This window comes from Thamnophis elegans, chromosome Z (assembly GCF_009769535.1).
Source record: "Thamnophis elegans isolate rThaEle1 chromosome Z, rThaEle1.pri, whole genome shotgun sequence".
NCBI classification, from domain to species: Eukaryota; Metazoa; Chordata; class Lepidosauria; order Squamata; family Colubridae; genus Thamnophis; species Thamnophis elegans.
In genome coordinates, this window is record NC_045558.1 from 4361712 (window position 1) to 4381540 (window position 19829).

Sequence of the window (19829 nt, forward strand, 5' to 3'; positions counted from 1 at the left end):
TCCTTTGGATTCTCTAAGCAGCGCGTGGAGAAAGACCGTTGACTTACCTGAATGGTCTTTCTTGGTGCACTGCATGAGAATCCAACCCTGCCTATTCACAACTCAGCCCAGGGTCTCTGACGGTGAGTTAGGTTTCGAGGTTAGGAGGGCATCTCAGGTGCTTTCATCTTTCGATATGGCCACGCCTTCCATTGAAAAAACTGAGCTACCAAGTGAAAGAGGAGGCATGGCCAAGTTTCTTCAATTCAGTCTCTAGGCAAGCAGACCGAAATTAACCCATTCCTTTGGATTCTCACGCAGCGCACCGAGAACGATCGTTCAAGTAAGTCTTTATATTTATTTGCCACCCACCTCATTTCAAAATGACTCTGGGTAGAAATCTATTATCAAATATTATTTTGGGACATATGTTTATTGCCCCGATTAGTTTGCTTCCACAATTGTTGAGACAGCTCCCTTGTTGTGGCACATTTTTCTTGCACTAAATGGATCTTGCACCTCAGAATTTTTCTGATTAACACATTTGATGTCCTGAATGTTGCAGGTTAAAGGATCAATAACTCTTTGCTGATCAGGAATAAGTTAGATTTCTGCAATATTAAAAGCATAACTGGTTTCAAAATGTTTCATCATTGGATGTATTGTTCAATGGCACACATTTATTAAAATAATCCAGAATGGTGAATATCACCCTCTTCCATATAGTTGCAGAATTCTGATTTGATTGTTAACTTTTTTAAAGAGCCAGTTTGGCCTACTGGTTAAGACATCAGCAGGAGACTGGGAGTTCTAGACCTAGCTTGATATGGAAGCCAATGGTGACTTTGGGCCAATCATTCTTCTCCTTTTCCCATTGTTGTCTATGTAATTTAAAAAAAAAAAAAGGAGGCAGGGATTTCTAGTCCTGTCTTAGACATGAAAGCCAGCTGTATGATTTTTGATCAATCACCAGAGGGAGTTCTTGTCCTGCCAGAGGCATGAAAGCCATCTGGATGACTTTGAGTCAATCAACGGGAGAATGTGAGTTCTAGCCCCACTTTAGTTATGAAAACTGGGTGACTGTGGGCCAGTCACCAGGAGACAATGAGTTGTAGTCCTCTCTTGGGCATTAAAGCCAGTGGGTAACTTTGGGCCTATCACTGGGAGACAATGAGTTCTAGTTCCACCTTAGACATGAAAGCTAGTTGGGTAATTTCTAGCGATTGCTAAAAACCTACGCACAGGAATCTTCTCAACTCATGGTTAGCGCCTGCTAGGAGTTAGATAAGGGTCAATGGCACTCAAGGGAGGTTGGATTTAGTTCATTTGTGGCTACATAGGAATTCTAGGCTGATTGCCCTTTTGACCCTCCCCCTAGATTCTACCACTCCTCCTACAATTTTCTGGAAATACTTTAGTGGATGGTGCATGGAGCTAGGAATAGGACTAGATGAGCTCTAGATTTCTAAGTATTTGAATCTATATTGGTAGTCCTCAACTTACAATCCAAATAACTGTTTGAAGTTTCATCAGCATTGAAAAAGTAACATGACCATTTTTCAGACTTACAACCATTATAGCATCCCCATGGTCATGTGATTTACAGTCAGATGCTTAACAATTGACTCTCATTTATAATGGTGGCAATGTCTTGGAATCATGTGATCCTCTTTTAAGACCTTCTAACAAGCAAAGACAATGGGGAAGCCAGATTTATATAGCGATCATATAAGTAACGTAACAACTGAAATTATTCACTTAATAAATGTGGCAAAGAAAGTTAATCAAATGGGGCAAAATTCGTTTAACTGTCTCATTTAACAACAAAAATTTTGGACTCAGCTGTGGTCATAAATCGAGGACTACCAGTACTGACTTCCGAATCAGAACAGGGAGCACACCTCCCTTTCCTGCATGCCTCCTGTTTGAGCAGGGGATTGGACTAGAAGACCTCCAAAGTCCCTTCCAAACATACTATTCTATAGTTGGAGGGGGTGGAAGAAAGAGGTGTACAGATAGTGGAAGAGGTATATTGGGTTTCTATTTTTTGGGGTATTGTTGACAAGAGGAATTGCTGCGATTATTGTTTAATGTTGTATGGCTCTGGCTATGCACAGTATACATGTGAGTGTATGAAAATGAAAAAAATGGAAAATAAAAACCCTTTTACAAGCTTACTATTCTATCTACATTCTAATTATATTTGGGAGTGGGCTTTACATGTCAATCATTTGTGTTGCCCTCCCCCTCTTTCCTACCATCTTTTGAACTAGCCGGGAACAAGAAGGAGTGGAGTCAACAACAGAAGAGGAACAGTTGCCTCAAATCATGGATGAACTTCACGATATTCACGTGGCGCCTGGAGCCCCTGTTGCCAAATTCCATTTAAAAGTGAAAGGTAACAGATATTTCAACAAACCCCCTTCCCTCTCCGCAGCTTCGTAGTTTGGGGTAGATCCCATTCACACAATCACTACTTGCATGCTGGTCTTTGTTTTTGGAGTTGTTCAGGCAGTGGATGAGACTGACAATGTGGGTTGAAAATTGTTTCTTGATTTTGGTTTCGTCTCACTCCACCTCGAGTTCTGGGTTCAGTTTCAGACACTGTGTACTCAGAAGGATTCTGAGGCATTGCAGCATTAAGCAGCTCTAAACAAAATAATTTCATTATGCTGAATATTCATTACTCATTATTGTGATGCAAGTTCCACCCTTTTTGTATGCAACCGACATTACGATGCATGTTCAAAAGGGCTGCAGCTTGTATTGCAATAGGAGAATCAGTTTGGTGTAGTAGTGAAGGCACCAGGCTAGAAATGAGAGACCATGAGTTCTAGTCCCACCTTAGGCAGGAAAGTCTTCACCAATGACTGGCATATTCTGACGTAAGAAATCTCCCCTGCATGGATTGCCCCTGTGACTATGTAGGACAGACGCGGAGGAAGCTAACCACCAGATTGTAAGAACAGAAGTGAGCAATCAGGTGAGGAGACCAAAGCCATTGGTAGCCTCACATTGCAATGAAGAAAGGCATACATTCGGTTTTGAAACTACTAAGGTTATTGGATGAGCAGAGACAAAAACAGCCAGGAAAGTGATTGAAGCCTGTGAAATGGACCCCTTGTCAGTCAATAGGCATGCTGATTTACCACCAGCTTACTAAGTACTTAGGAAGTGAGGACTTGGCAGCACAAAGAAACAGTAGCTAACAATTTAATAGACAGCCATTCAATCAACAACTAAAAAGCCACACATAACAAACACCATATAAATGCAGAACATCCCAAAACACATGCTCTGCTACTGAGAAGTTCTCTGCGGATGGACTCCAGCACAAGTACGAAAGCTCGGAAGACAAAATCTCTCATCCCACTGGCTGACCCAGATTGGACCCTGCAACATTATCCTGGGACATTTATATTTGTCCATTTGCAAGAAATCCCTGATTCTCAGCATTGAATGACCGAAAGAAATTAATGCCACACTGTGGCTAGCCAAGTAACTGAATGGGGTGTTAAGTAGAAGAATGATGGATTCCTTGATTAGTCTTATAACTTGTACATCTCTCTGTGTGTTTGTTATGCATCCACCCAGGTTTCCCTGAGCCTCGTCTCTATTGGTTCAAAGACGGTCAGCCGTTACACACAAGTGATCATCTCCAAAGGACAGACAGCCGCGAATTTCACGCTCTGGAAGTTGTGCAGGTCACCAAAGAGGACGATGGCCAGTATTCTGTCTTCATCACCAACTCTGCTGGGTCTGCGTATTCGGCAGCCAGGCTCATAGTCAAAGGTGAACAGGCTGAAATGCTTCCTTGATAGGCCAAATCTGCCCAGCAGAACTACAGAGTCTGGATTTTTCACATTATGGTGTCTTTTGGGAGAAACAAAAATCCCCAACTTCTTACTCTAATAGGTGTTCCAGAGGCAACCTAAAGCAATTCTGTTCCAATAGGCAGTTGTTAAGGAATGATGCCTTGGATCAGAGATGGGTTGCTGCCTGTTTGGCCCAGATTAGCTGAACCGGTAGTAGTGGGGGCTGTAGGCTCTGCCCACCCGCCCAGATACTTCTGCAGGACTGTGGCCGAATTGGTAGTAAGGAAATTGGTAACTCACCTCTGCCTTGGATATTGTGTCATCCCCCCCAAAAAAAACCTTTGCTTATTTCTTTTATCCGGGGCAATCTATCAATAATGCAGAAATGATGCATGGATGGATGGACAGAGAGAGAGAGAGAGATGATACCGACAGACAGACAGATGATGGATGGATCGATGGTAGGTAGGCAGATAAAAGAAATATGGATGGTAGATAAATAGAAATAGATGAGAGAGGGGGGATAGATGGATGAATAAATGATAGATAGATAGATAGATGGATAGATAGATAGATAGATAGATAGATAGATAGATAGATAGATGGATGGATGGAAGCTATATGGATGATAGAAATAGAGGAAGGAAGGATGAATGGATGGATGAATAGAAAAAAGAAAAAAGAAAAGAAAAAGAATACAGAAGGAGATGATAGATATAGATAAAGGGATGGATGGATGGATGGATGGATGGATGGATAGATGAATGGAATGGTAGATAGATAGATGAGAGAGAGAGTGAGAGAGACAGACAAACATAGAGAGAGAGTGAGAGAGACAGACAAACATACAGAGCGAGAGAGACAGAGAGAGAGAGAAAGCAAAGAGAGAGGGAGAGAAATATAATGAAGTAATTTCACTCAGTCCCTTTTTTGTCTTCTTGCAGGAGCTGGTGAGGACAGACAACCAGAAAAAGGTAAGACAATGAAACAGGTGAGATATCAAAGTAAAGTGTGACTGAAGCTCCGGGTGTTTTACTTGAGGATTGCTTTGCCCAAATCAAAGCAGTTTGGATGCTTGGTCCATGGAAAACCAAGCAAACTTAGTCTGAGTTGGGAGCTTATTTTTCTCTCTCACAATTCGTCCTCTGCTTCAAATATTTTGATTTTCAGACATTTGTGAACAGCTGGTGCCACCGAGATTCCTGGAAAGATTTACCAACAAGAAAGTGAGGAGAGGGGCCAGCATCACCCTTTCAGTAAAGGTGGAAGGTAAACAAGCTTCAAGGCCATCACACCCACCCTTTTTGACTACAGCAGTCCTTGACTTATGACTATAATTGAGCACAAAATTTTTTTGTAAGCGAAACAGTTTATTAAGTGACTTTTGGCCCATTTTATGGCCTTTCTTTCCACAGTTGTTCAGTGAATCACTGCATTTGTTAAATTAATCACCTGGTTTTTAAGTGAATTTGCTCATTAGAAAGTCTTAAAAAGGGATCACGTGGACCCAGGACTCTGCAATATGAATCAGTTACCAAGTGTCTGAATTTTGATCATGTAACCGTGGGGGTTGTTGCCATGGTCGTAAGTGTGAAAATGGATAATAAGTCACTTTTTTTCAGTGTCATTGTAACTTTGAATGGTCACTGAATGAAGTATTGTAAGTTAAGGACTACCGTATTGTGGCCATTTTTCTCATCCTTATTATTTTGTCTGTATAAATCAACAATCCCCCCCCCCCCCAAAAAAAGTCTTTCCGTAGCATCTTTGTCCCAAAATCTCACTGTTCCCCCCGCTTTCTTTTTTAGGGACTCCATCACCCTCCATAACATGGTTGAAGGAAGAATCTCATGGTGAAGACATCCTCTGGATCAGGTCGGACACTCCAGGTTATAAACTGGCCAGTTCCAATATGCAGCACAGTCTGATCTTATTGGATGTAGAAAAAACCTACAGTGGAAACTATACTTGTATCGCCTCCAATCAGGCTGGTCAATCTATCTGCAGTGCTTCATTGGAAATTTTGGATGGTAAGGCTCTCTCTTTTTTTTTTTTAGACATTTTATTAAGATTTATAGGCCGCCCTTCTCCCTGAGGGGACTCAGGGCGGCTTACAATCACAGGGAGGGGTGTGTGATATCAAAAGACAAACAGTAAGTGAACAAAATAAAATAATAAAACACAACTTGCATTCAACAGTCAACACTCGGGCGGGTAAATTGGGAACCTATCCCCAGGCCTGATGGGAGAGCCAGGTCTCTCTCTGACTCTGTCCATCTGTCTGTCTATCTATCATCAACGGTATCTATCTATCTATAGCCCCATGCTCTACATGGGGCTGCCCTTGAAGAGCATCCGGCGACTTCAGCTAGTCCAGAACGCGGCCGCGCGAGTGATTGTGGGTGCACCTCGGTTCACCCACATAACACCTATCCTCCGCGAGCTGTGCTGGCTACCTGTTGATCTCCGGGTGCGCTTCAAGGTGCTACTAGTCACCCATAAAGCCCTCCATGGTAGTGGATCTGCGTACTTGAGAGACCGCCTTCTGCCAATTACCTCCCTGCGGCCAATTAGATCTCATAGATTGGGCCTCCTCCGAGTTCCATCTGCCAGCCAGTGCCGGCTGGCAATTAAAAGGAGGAGAGCCTTTTCAGTAAGCTCCGACCCTTTGGAACGAACTCCCCGTGGAGATTCGTACTCTCACCACCGTCCAGGCCTTCCGCATAGCCCTTAAGACCTGGCTAGCCCGTCAGGCCTGGGGACAAAGATAATTGCCCCTCCCGAATGATGAATGAATGTTGCTCATTATTTTATTCTATGTTTGTCTACGTTATTGTTTGTATATCCCTCCCTTGTTTTTATGTAAGCCGCCCTGAGTCCCCTCAGGGAAAAGGGCGGCCTATAAATGTTAATAAATCTCTAATCTCTAAATCTCTATCTATCTATCTATCTATCTATCTATCTATCTATCTATCTATCTATCATCTATCTATCTATCTATCATCTATCTATCTATCTATCTATCTATCTATCTATCTATCAATCATCTAGCCATCTATCTACCTACCTACCTACCTACCTACCTACCTACCTACCTACCTACCTACCTATCTATCTATCTATCTATCTATCTATCTATCTATCTATATTTTTCTATATTTTATTTGTCATCCATCCATCCATCCACTCCAGTTCTCCAATCTAGCCCTCTACACCAATCTTGTCCTATACCTATTGAAGCAGAAAGGTTCATGGAGAGGAGGAAGAGCTTGGGGATGGAGGAGAAGAATACCAATAACTGTGGGCTCCTGGGTGCTCTCTGAGCTTGGTTGTTTTTTCCCCCAGATGTTTCATGACCCTAGCTAACAACATCAGTGCTAAAGGGGGGGGGCGTTTGTGGGAATGAGGACCAAGAGGAGGAGAAGGAGAGGAGGTCCGTGATGCTCTCTGAGTTTGGTGGTTTTCTTGCAGTCATTTCATTACAAAACTAGGTAACATCATCAGTGCTACTGTTCTCTTGCAGTGAAAGAGGCTGAGTCTCTGACACAGGAGCGTGTGATGGTGACAGAGGCCATCATGACGTCAATTGGGTAAGCATGTCATAGCCTGGCCATATGTTAATGGAAAATCACGATGCTCATAACATTATATTATTTTAATTAGTCCAGTACAATTCATCCTTCACATTCATGAACTGTTGGGAACCAACACCTGAGTGACAGAGGATCCTTTCTTATATACCCAGATGGGATATAAAATGCACTATTACTGAAGCTTCTTTAAAAACATATTTGCACTAATTTGCTGATTGCAATTATGAGGTCAGCAAAGAAAGAAAAAGACTATGAATAATATTTCTTTCCTCATTTTAGTCAATGTTCTGCATATCTCTATTTGGGTTGACATTGAAAGCCTCACTTGTTCAAAGACTGTATTTTTAAAAAATATTTCATGTTTTTAAATGTTTTTTTAATGAATTCTGGCATGGGATGCTGGAACAACTGTTTGCTTAAACTATCCCTTTACAGACCCTGTGGATTCCTCCCTCTCTCCCTCCCCTTTTCATTTTCTTACTCTTATTCTTCTTTCTTTCCTTCCCTCCTTCCTTGCTCCCTCCCTCCCTCTCTCTTCCCTCCTTCGTTTCCTTCCTCCCTCCCTTTTTACTTTTCTTTCCTATTATCTTCCCTCCTTCCTTCCTCTCTTTCCTTCTCACCTCCCCCCTCTTTCATTTCCTTCCACCCTCTCTCCCTTCCTTTTCTTCCTTCCTCCCTCCCTTTATCATTTTCTTACTCCTTCCTTCCTTGCTCCCTCCCTCCTTCTCCTCCTTCCTTCATCTCCTTCCTTCCTTTTTCCTTTTCTTATTCCTATTCTCTTCCCTCCTTCCTTCCTTGCCTCCTTCCTTCCTTCATCCCTTCCTTTCCTTCCTTCTTTTGTTCCTTTTTTCCCTCCCTTCTTCCATCCTCTTTCCTTCCTCCCTTTCCTTATCTCCTCCCTCCCTTGTTTCCTCTCTCTCTCCCTCCTCCCTCCCTCCTCCCTCCCTCCCTCAATCCCTCCCTCCCTCCCTCCCTCCCTCCCTTCCTTCCTTCCTTCCTTCCTTCCTTCCTTCCTTCCTTCCTTCCTTCCTTCCTTCCTTCCTTCCTTCCTTCCACAATAAGCAATTAAGGCTTACATACAGCCCCACTGCCTTCTGTCTTCTGTGGTCAGGAAAAACGTCTAGAATAAAAACTATATAGGAGAATGAGATTCGTTTTTCCTTTTTTTCAGAGCTCAAGCTTCTGAAGCTGGAAAAGGTAGGGAAAACTATAAAAGCTTTATATATGCTAATTTTCAAAAAAAAAATTCAAGTAACTCTGGTTTCTATTTCACAGAGCCTTTTCTAATAATGATAAATTCCCCATTAAAAACATAAATTTAAAAGTATCCTCTCACACTTCAGCTGCTTTCATTTTGTAATATTAAACAAAATTGATGGTGGAGGTGAAACATCTTTAAAGATCTTTGACCACATTGGAAATGTTAACTTTTCTTGAGTAAGCTTGCTCAGATCTACAGTAGGTCTTTGGAAATTTCAGGTCTGTTCAGAGATGATATTAGGGAATCTCTAAATCTGATCAACAACATAAACCCAATATGGCCTCGGACGTAAACTGAATCGGAACAAGCAGAAGCATTTTTCAGAATCAAATCAACGACTCAAACTTTTTATTTATAGTCCACCTTTATTATTTTTTACAAATAACTCAAGGTGACAAACATATCTAACACACCTTCCTCCTCCTATTTTCCCTACAACAACAACAACAACAACAACAACAACAACAACAACAACAACCACCACCCTGTGAGATGGGTTGGGCTGCGAGAGAGAGCGAGATTGGCCCAAAGTTACCAAGCCAGTTTTCATGCCTTTGTGCAGTACTATAACACCATCTCCTGATTATTGGCCCATGGTCACCCAAGAGAGTTTCGTGCCTCAGGGGTGATTAGAACTCCCTGTCTCTTAGTGATTAGCCCAATGTCCTCCAGTTGGTTTTCATGCCTAAGGTGGAACTAGAGCTCCCATTCTCCTGATGATTGGCCCAAAATTACCTAGCTTGTTTTGATGCCTAAGACTGGACTTGAACTCCCTGTCTCCTAGTGAGTGGCTTACCTAGCTGACTTTCATGCCGAAACTCACCGTTTCCTGCTGATTGGCCCACAGTCACCTAGCCAGCTTTCAGGCGTAATGCAGGACTAGAATACACTCTCTTCCATTTTCTAGCCTGATGCCTTCTCCGCTAGATCAAGCATCGTGTTCTTTCTTTTTTATCAGGAGAGCACATGGAAGGAGAAGCAATTCGGAGTCAGATTTCTCTAACTGAAGTGGGAACCGAGGAATTTCTGCAGAAACTGACATCTCAGATCACAGAAATTGTATCTGCAAAGATAAGTCAAGGTAATGGAGGTTCGAGTGAACTAAATGCAAGAAAACCCTTGAAAATATTGGGTTTGAGGCTGTCAGTTTGAGACAGGACAATTTGGGAGGGGGAAATTACCTGAGTGAACATGATGATAGGCAGACATAAGGCCAAAGTTGGTTACCTTATTAGAACAATCACTTAGATTTGCAATGAGAAATGTTTGCTTGTAAGCACAGAGATGATCAAGTGTCTGGTGGCTAAACCATATGATCAACAGTTTAGGAAACTGGGAATGTCTACTTTAATGAAGAAAAGCACCAGGGATGACATGACAGCATCTTCCAGTATTTGAGGGGCTGCCATAAAGAAGAGGGGACCAATCTATTTTCCAAAGCATTTGAGTGCAGGATAAGGAGTAATAGATGGAAACTATTCAAGGACACAAGCAACCTGGAATTAAGGAGAAATTTCCTGATAGTGAGAACAATTACCGTAATCAGTGGAACGATTTATCTCCAGAAGTTGTGGGTGCTCCATCACTGGAGTTTTTCAAGAAAAGATTGGATGGCCACTTGTCTGAAATGGAATAGGATTTCCTACTTGAACAGAAAACCTCACAGATCTATTCTAACTCCTTTATTCTATATTTTCTACATATAGATGGCATTTGAGCCCCAAATTTCCATTGCTAAGCAGAACAGGTGTTGCCCCATTTTACGGCCTTTCTTGCCATAGTTGTTAAGTGAAGTATTGCAGTTGTTAAGTTAGTAACATTGTTGTTAAGTGAATTTGTCTCTCCCCGCCCCCCCCCCATGACTTTGCTTGTCAGAAGATTACAAAAAGGGATCACATGACCCCAGGACACTGCAACCGTCATAAATATGAGTAATTTGCCAAGCATCTTAAGTTTTGATCATATGACCAAGGAGATGCTGCAACAGTTGTAAGTGTGAGTCACGTAAGTCACTTGTTTTATTGCTGTTGCAATCAGAATAGAACTGGAAGGAACCTTGGAGGTCTTCTAGTCCAACCCCTTGCTCAAGCAGGAGACCCTACACCCCTGTCTCTTCTTAAAAGCCTCCAGTGATGGAGCATCTACAACTTCTGGAGGGAAGCTGTTCCACTGGTTAATTATTCTCACTGTTGGGAAGTTTCTCCTTAATTCCAAGTTGCTTCTCTCCTTGATCAGTTTCTATCCATTATTTCTTGTCTTACTTTCTGGTGCTTTGTAACTTTGAATGGTCACCAAGCTGTTGTAAGTCTAGGACTACCTGTGTTCCGTACTTACCTTAATTCCTTGCTAAGAACTTTCTCCATTAGCCTATAAGTCTGAAGAAAGTCTGGTGTGTCTACAGAACATAGATTGGGAAGGGTGAACAAAACACACCTGAGCACGTTTTAAGATTGGAATTCTTCTTCAAAAGAATGGAATTTCTCCCCAATGACATTTTTTTTATCTACTTTCCCTTCCATTTCAGCTTCCCTCCGAATTCCTGGAGCCGATAGTGACGATGAATCAAAAACACCATCGGCATCTCCACGGCACGGCAGGTCCAGACCTTCCTCAACTGCTCAGGAATCTTCCTCCGAATCGGATGAAGGGGATGCAAGGGGGGAGGTAGGGCACCTAAAAAAATTAACATTTATGCAAGTTTTTCCCATAGGGAGAAAAATAAGACTCTTTGGAGGTGAATCGGGGAAAATGATTGGTGGGATCCTTGGTGTTCTCTGAGCTCGGTGCAGGCATTTCATGACCCAACAGGGGAACATCATCATTGCTGAAAAGGAGGGGAACTGGAGGGGGAAGAGCAGAACCAGGAGGATAGGGAGAAGGATCATGGGGTCCTTGGTGCTCTCTGAGCTTGGTTGTTTTCTTGCAATAGCAATAGCACTTAGACTTATATACCGCTTCATAGGGCTTTCAGCCCTCTCTAAGCGGTTCACAGAGTCAGCCTATCGCCCCCACAGTCTGGCTCCTCATTTCACCCACCTCGGAAGGATGGAAGGCTGAGTCAACCCTGAGCCGGTGAGATTTGAACAGCCGAACTGCAGATAACAGTCAGCTGAAGTGGCCTGCAGTACTGCACCCTAACCACTGCGCCACCTCGGCTCTTGCAGGCATTTCATTATCAAATTAGGTAGCATCATCAATGCTAGCAGAGAGAGGGGTTTCCTCTCTGTTTAATACAGCTTCTTCTAGCACTGATCGTGTAACCTAGTTTGGTAATCAGACATCTGCATGAAAACAACTAAGTTCAGTTTTCAAGGACCACACAGTCCTCCTCCTGCTCCTCCCTCCGAAAACCTTCCTCCCTTCTAGCATTGATGGTGTTACCTAGATGGGTCATGAAACGTCTGCCTCCCCCTCTCCCCACCAAAAAAAACCCAAGTCAGAGAACAGCGGTCCCCAACCTTTGTGGATTGGGAGCCGAGTGGAGTGAGGAGAGAAGCACTGGGCTACCCAAGTAGTGAGCTCAATGTGTACGCACATGTGTATGCATGCAGTCATGTGCACCAGCCCACTGCTCACATGGTCTGGTTCCAAAAAGGCCATGACTCGGTAGTAGTCCCTAGTTCGGGGAGGACCCCTGGCTCAATCGATATTCTCTTCTACCATGACCCATGATCTAATGGAATGGCTGTTGGAGAGAAATCCTCCCAATGGGAGGAGGGATGAAGCAAGAAATTAGCCTGCATTTATTATCATCATCATTATCATTAAACACAAGAGGCTTATAACCCTCCCTAAATGCCTTGATACCTTATCTGATCGTTCCCAGGTGAAAGCTGCCAGTCTATGCAGATTCTTGTACTATAGATAGAATGCAATAAAGTAGTCAGCGTGAACTCTGCCTGGGTGAGTCTAGTTGTTTGCACCCAGACTAATCTCTAAAACTCTGAACTAATCTCAAGAACATTTAAGAAAGTGACCCTTGGTTCAATAAAGTATATATCCTATCCTATCCTATCCTATCCTATCCTATCCTATCCTATCCTATCCTATCCTATTCTATTCTATTCTATCCCACCCCACCTCACCCCACCCCACCCCACCCCACCCCACCCCACCCCACCCCATCCCATCCCATCCCAGCTGGATTCTCTATTTATTTGGTATATTCTATTCCATTCAATTCAATCGTCTTTCTCTCCATAGATTTTTGACATCTACATGGTCATTGCTGACTATACCCCCATGGGCTCAGACCGTGAAACCATCACTCTGAAGGAAGGCCAATATGTGGAGGTTTTAGACTCCGCTCATCCTTTGAAGTGGCTGGTCAGGACCAAACCCACCAAGTCAAGCCCATCGAGGCAAGGTTGGGTTTCTCCAGCCTACTTGGATAAGAAGTTAAAGGTGAGACTTATAAATAGTTGGGAGTGGGGTTCTTCAAAAATTGCTTCATCTTATGCCTCTAGGTTACCATGAATAATTAAGCCAACTTCTACCCAGCAGTTTCAGTAAAGAGTTACTATAGTTCATATATGTGAAATACAAGAAGTCCTTAGCTTATAACCATTCATTTAATGACCATTCGAAGTTACAATTGCACTGGAAAGTCAGGTGTCCCCCTTTGCACCTTCTTTGATGCAGCCTGGTTAGAAGAAGAAGGAAAATAAGGGAAATTTCCATTTCAGAAGTAGGGAGGGCAGGGCAGAAAAAAGGCAGCACTCTTGTTGTTCTAAATCAAGAGCAGGTTAAGCAGGAGGCATTGGCAGGAAGGCAATCACATCTCCAAAGTGTGTGTGTGTGTGTGTCTATGAAGGAATCTACCTAGGCATTAAGCACCAGATCCATAGAAGTGGTTGTGGGGCTGTCTACCTCACCCCACACCAGGCTTAATATGCAGACTATGGAAAGAGGGACAGTCTAACAGGTGGCAGCAGGGTGGTGAAAGATTCAGGCAGGACCAGCCTACATTGAATGGAAAAAGTTTTGTACAGGAGCATCTGTCCAAAATATGGGCTCCTAAGTTGAGATGGGGACTCCCAAGCCACCGCTGTAACTCAGCTACTTCCTACCCCTTGCACCTTGTGTGATAACCTTGGTTGGAAAACCTGAAAGCTGTCTTTTGTCTCTCTTCCTGGTAGATACTAGATCAGAACATCCTAAGCCTGGAAGGGACTTTGGAGGTCTTCTAGCCCAACCCCCTGCCCAAGGCAGAAATCCTTATGTAGTGTTTATTTTTTTGTTTCTGTTTTTAATATTAGCTGTCGGCAGAGTGGGGCGTCCCCGATGTTCCAGAGTTCCATGGAGAATCCGTTTCAGAGGATGAATATCGGAAGAAATTAAGGTGAGCTTGGGGAAAACCCTTCCTGTTGGAGCAAACTGCTCCTCTCAGAGGGCCCATGTCCTACTCTGATAGCTGGTGGTGTATAAGAATAATTTCATAGAATCACAGCATAGGAAGGGATTTAGAAGTCATCGTGTATAACTCCCATCATGTGCGGGATCAACTAGAATGGTGCAGTGGCCGAGAGGTAGAGCTCTCACCTCACAGTGAGGCTGTGAATTCGATTCCAGGTAAAGGCAGATGTATTTCTCTCTAGGCATAATGAGAATATATCTGCTGAACAAAACTCTGTATTGGTGACAGGAAGGGCATCCGGCCAGTAAACACTCCTGCTAGTTCCATTCAGTCACCCAGACCCCACCTAACAAGGGATTATTGTTAATTATTGCCAATTACCTCCCATAGACCCATTAGATCACACAAGGTTGGCCTCCTCCGGGTTCCATCCACTAGCCAATGTCATCTGGCTACTACCCGGGGGAGGGCCTTCTCTGTGGCAGCTCCGGCCCTCTGGAACAAACTCCCCGCAGGGATTCGGACCCTCACCTCTCTCCAGGCCTTCCGAAAAGCCGACAAAACCTGGCTTTGCTGGCAGGCCTGGGGTTGAGGAGTTCCCCTCCCCTCTCGACTTGTATGGTTGTGTGCCTCTTGCTTATTTTAATTATCTGTATTCTGTTTTATGTTCCCCCTTTTCCCTTTTTGAATTGTTCGCCGCCCTGAGTCCTTCCCGGAGAAGGGCGGCATACAAATAATAAAATTCAAATTCAAATTCAAATTATGGGGTTGTTAAAAGAAGATGATGGTGTGCAGGATCTATTACACTACAGCAGTGATGGCTAACCATTTTGTTGCTGGTGCCAAAAAAGTGAGGGCTCACACATGACAGTGCTGGTGCTTGCTAGAACTCATAATGCAAAGCAACCCCATGTTTCTGAACTCCCAATGGTCCATTGGGCCCGTTTTTTGCCCTCCTCAGGTTCCGGTGGCTTTCCTGGAGTCTGGGGAGGGTGAAAATGGCCTACCCCGGAGCCCCCCCAGAGGCCAGAAATAGATTGTTTCCAAACTTCTGGTTGGCCTGTTGGGCCTGTTTTTCTCCCTTCCCAGGCTCCGGTGGCTTTCTGGCCTTCCGGAAGGCTGAAATTCAGCTAACTGGAGCAGGGATGCGCACTGGAGCTGACATCTCGCATGCCGGCAGATATGGTTCCATGTGCCACCTATGGCATTCGCCATCATGGGACTCGCGCATTTGGAAAGCAACTTCATAGAATCCGAACATCTAGATTCAGTCACAGTTTTGTTTCACCCACATCAACCTTGTGACCCCTCAAGTTTCCGCTTTCCATTGTGTATTCAAAATAGACTCTGTGTGTGTGTGTGTGTGTGTGTGTGTGTGTGTGTGTGTGTGTGTGTGTGTATGGCCTGTCTATATGTCAGTGGGTTTCAAAAATTTTTTAGAACCTCTTCTGTAGGTGTGGCCTGCTTTTTGGGAGTGGCTTGCCAGCCATGTGACTGGGTGGGAGTGGCTTGGCAGTCATGTGACTGGGTGGGCATGGTCAACTTGTAAAATGTGGTGAAACTCACTTAACAACGTTCTTGCTTAGCAACCAAAATGTTGGCTCAGGAACTCTGGCATTTGAAGCACGCAGGTCTTAAAGCTGTCAAGTTACAAGACCCTTGCATCCCTAACCCTTTAGAAAGAAACCCCAGGGGTGTTCAAACTTGACAACTTTAAGACTTCAACTCCCAGAATTCCTCCTCTCGCTCTTCATCTTGATGATGTGTGGACGGGCAGGGGGGAGGGAGCTGGAACCGGTTCTAAATGGCACAGGAGATTTGTGGAACCTCTTCTAGAGAAGAGGTTAGAACTGGCAGGAACCTACCCCTGGTATATGTGTGTTATCAGGGGTGGGTTTCCATTTGTTTTACTACTGGTTTGCTCATGCGCACACACACACACACAACGCTTCTGTGCATGCCGAGAAGCATCCAGGTGGGTGGGGGGAGCCTCCCGCCACCGCCACTACCAATTCACCCGATCCGGGCTGAACCGGGAGCAACCCGCCTTTGTGTGTTGTGTATGTGTATGAGTAGATATATACTTTCTTTTGAGAGCAGCCAACAGAATTTCATTTTTAATGTATGCCAGTGTGCTCACAGTAAAAAAATGACAATAAAGATTATCTTATCTTGTGGTCTTTCCAGCTGACTTCCTATCAGCAAAGTCATTGGGGAAGCCAGCAGGCAATGTCATCAGTCACTTCTATAAGTCACTCCTGCCTCTTTGCTATTCCAATGGTCAGGGGGCTCTGCCTGTTTGCATTTCTGACACATGGCAGCATCCACCTGCAACCCCCCCCCCCATACAGGCAGTCCTGCACAGTTCATTTAGTGACTGTTCAAAGTTACAATGGCACTGAAAAAAGGTGACTTATGACCATTTATCATGCTTACAACCGTTGCAGTAGGCCCATGGACACATGATCAAAATCCAAACGCTTGGCAGCTGACTCATATTTATGACGGTCACGGTGTCCCGGGGTCACTTGATCCCCTTTTGCGACCTTTTGACAAGCAAAGCCAATGAGGAAACCAGATTCACATCACAACTGTGTTGTTGCAGGGATTCACTTAACAACTGTGGCAAGAAATGTTGTAAAATGGGGCAAAATTCATTTAACAGTTGTCTCGCTTAGCAACAGAAATTTTGGGCTTGATTGTGGTCATAAATCGGGGACTATCTGTACTTTCATGCTTATCCGTTGAAATTTAGAATGGTCAAAAGATGGGATGTATTTTCATGAATTTTCATTCTTTTTTTTCTGTTTCTGCTTCGTCTTTAGCCTTATCATTCAAGACCTGTTGGCCACGGAAGAGGAATACGTCAAGGATCTTCTGTTCCTCCAAACGCACCACATCCAGTTCACAGAGACTTGTCCTGCCGTTCCTGTTGTTGTGTCCAACCAGAAGCCCGTTATTTTCAGAAATATTACTGACATAACACACTTCCATTCCAAGTACGTAGAGGGGAGGCGGATATAGAGCCATCAAATGGCTTTTAAAGAATAAAGTATTCTATAAAAAGTACTTTAAATAGGAAGGCCAGCTGCGCCCCCGTGTGCCACTATCCACTCAAGCAAAGTTTTATAAAATAATGTCCTCTGATATATTAGCCACAATATTATTATTATTTTGCTTAACAGGTAGTCCTCGACTTATGACCACCATTGAGCCCCAAATTTTTGATGCTCCGTGAAACATTTGTTAAGTGAGTTTTGCCCCATTTTTATGACCTTTCTTGCCACAGTTGTTAAGGGAATCACTGCAGCTGTTCAGTTAGTAACACAGTAATTCAGTGAATCTGACTTTCTTTCTCAGAAGATCGCAAAAGGGGATCATGTGAGCCCAGGACACAGCAACCGTCATAAATATGAATCAGTTACCAAGCGTTCTTAATTTTGATCACGCGACTCTGTGGATGCTTCAATAGTCATAAATGTGAAAAATGGCCATGTCACTTTTCTCAGTGCCGTTACAACTTTGAATTGTCACTAAACGAACTGTTGCAAGCCGAGGACTACCTGTACTGGGGCTAATTCTTCTATTGCGATCATTTAAGTGTAGGGCCTTTTCAATGTTGGCACCCAGAATCTTGTTTCCCGGGGAAAAAATTTTCTTTGTTTCTCTTGGTGTCTTAAGGACTTGTTTCCAGTCTTGTTTTATTTATTTATTTCAGGGCTTGTTTTATTTCTGCCATACAAATGGCAGAAATAAAAACAGATATAAAAGACTTTTTTTTTGACCCTGTGGGTTTTAAAAAAAAAGGCATTTGGGCAAGACAAGTCAGATTGTGTTTAACTGCTACTAAGTTGAATGACAGAGGACGCTTCAGCTGGAGAAGAAAGCGAGGAATTGGAAGGATCATACAATCACTGGGCTGGAAGGGACTTTAGAGGTCTTTTAGTCCACCCCTCTGCCCACATCTCTTTTTTTTTTAATGTTTCAATATGTTTTATTTTCATTTTCATTTTCATTTCATACAGTCACATATATACTGTGCATAACCGGGGCCATATAACATTGAGCAATAAACACAGCCATCCTTGTCAACAATACTCCCCAAAATACAAACCCAATATACCACTTCAACCCTTCATACACCCTTTCTTTCACCCCCCCTCCAACTTTCCTTTCTCCCCTCCAACATTCCCCTCTACCCTACTTCCCCTCCCCCTCTATCACTTCTCTCTCCCAATACACTCCCTCCCTTCCATCTCACCCTCCCTCCGATCCTCTCTCCCACCCTCTCTACCCCTCTTTCTTCTTTCCCTCTGCTCCTCCCTTCGGTGTATTTCTACTATCTATCAATATATTCAGCTTCCTATTTTTACACTAGAATTAAAAAAGCAACAGTATACAAGTACAATCATGTTACTTTAAAACCCTCTGCCCACATCTCATGTTCCGTTCTGCTATTCCCGCAGCACCTTCTTCCCAGAGCTTCAGAAGTGTGACACAGATGATGATGTGGCCATGTGCTTCCTTAAAAATGAAGCCGAATTTGACAAATACATCACCTACTTGGTAGGCCGGATTCAAGCCGAGTCCATTGTGGTCAGCAAGGCAGTCCAGGAGTTTTATAAGGTGAGGGCACCCTCAACTGAAGAGCTTTTCTGCTGAACTTTTCACCAGTGTGAAAAGTAATGACCCAGAATCCTTTGGAAATAGTCCTACGTTTGTGCATCAAATTGGTGAACCAATTTGCTCTAGTGGTGAAGGCACCATGCAAGAAACCCGGAGATGGTGAGTTCTAGTGCCATTTTAGGCATAAAAGTCGACTGATTTTGCACCAATCACCAGGAGACGGTGAGTTCTAGTCACTGTCTACAGTTCTAATCCCACTTTAGGCATGAACCATAAGCTGCTGGGTGCCTCTGTGCCAATCAGCAGGACACAGTGAGTTCTAGTTCTGCCCTAGGCATACAAGCCACCTGGGTGACCTTGGCTCAATCACTAGGTGATGGTGAATTGTAGTCCTTAGGCATGAATGCCGACTGGATGATTTTAAGCCAGTCCCTCTCTCTCGGCCCATCTCATCTCGCATGTTTGTTATTGTTAAGGGGAAAATAGGCAGAGGAAACATTATTCGACATGTTTGCCATCTTTGAGTTATTTATTTTTTTAAAAAAAACAAAGGCAGGGTTAAAAAATAAAGAATTATCCATTTCTGTAGCAAGCCAGAGCAATATGTGGATAAGATCCTTCTATTTGTATGGTGCTAAAATGCTAAAAAAGACAAGTTCCTAACTCTTAGTGAAGAAAGTCTTCTTAGAGCAAATAATGGAGAAATTCAGTGTGAATGTAGGATAATCGTGTGGCCCATAAAGGAATGAAGGGTTTTCCTGGATGATAAGCAAACTGATTGAATAAATCCCTTACTATTATGTTTCTCTCCCTCCAGCGATACTCTGAGGGGACATTGGCCAGTGAGGATCCTTCCCTGCCACCGATACTCCCTCTGCAACACTATCTAGAGAGACCCATAAACCGGATCCAGAAATATCAAACAACAATCAAGGTGAGGAGCACAACTTTTAGCCACTTGTTGGTTGGTAGCAGAACAAAACCGGGTCTTACGTTGCTGAGGAAGCTAGCACAGGAAGTCCTTGAATTATGACCACATTTGAAACCAGAATTTCCATTGCTAAGCAAGGTGGTTGTTAAGTGGCTGGCACCCGATTTTTACAACCAGTTTTGCCATGGTTGTTAAGCGAGTTCATGGTGGTTGCTAAGTGAATCTGGCTTCCTGCTATGAATTTTACTGGTCAGAAGCAGGCTAGTGG

At 43.5% G+C, this 19829-nt stretch overlaps 1 protein-coding gene across 1 annotated transcript in view; it reads left to right on the forward strand.

Moving 5' to 3' along the window:
• Positions 1–19829, forward strand: part of OBSCN (obscurin, cytoskeletal calmodulin and titin-interacting RhoGEF) — a 198945-nt gene that overhangs the window by 134842 nt on the left and 44274 nt on the right. Inside the window, 14 exon segments of the mRNA XM_032234892.1 lie at positions 2253–2377; positions 3574–3771; positions 4739–4768; positions 4965–5063; positions 5603–5824; positions 7318–7384; positions 8559–8584; positions 9607–9729; positions 11173–11312; positions 12852–13052; positions 13907–13989; positions 16830–17003; positions 18471–18630; positions 19448–19564. Coding sequence (XP_032090783.1) covers positions 2253–2377; positions 3574–3771; positions 4739–4768; positions 4965–5063; positions 5603–5824; positions 7318–7384; positions 8559–8584; positions 9607–9729; positions 11173–11312; positions 12852–13052; positions 13907–13989; positions 16830–17003; positions 18471–18630; positions 19448–19564 — 1765 coding nt within the window.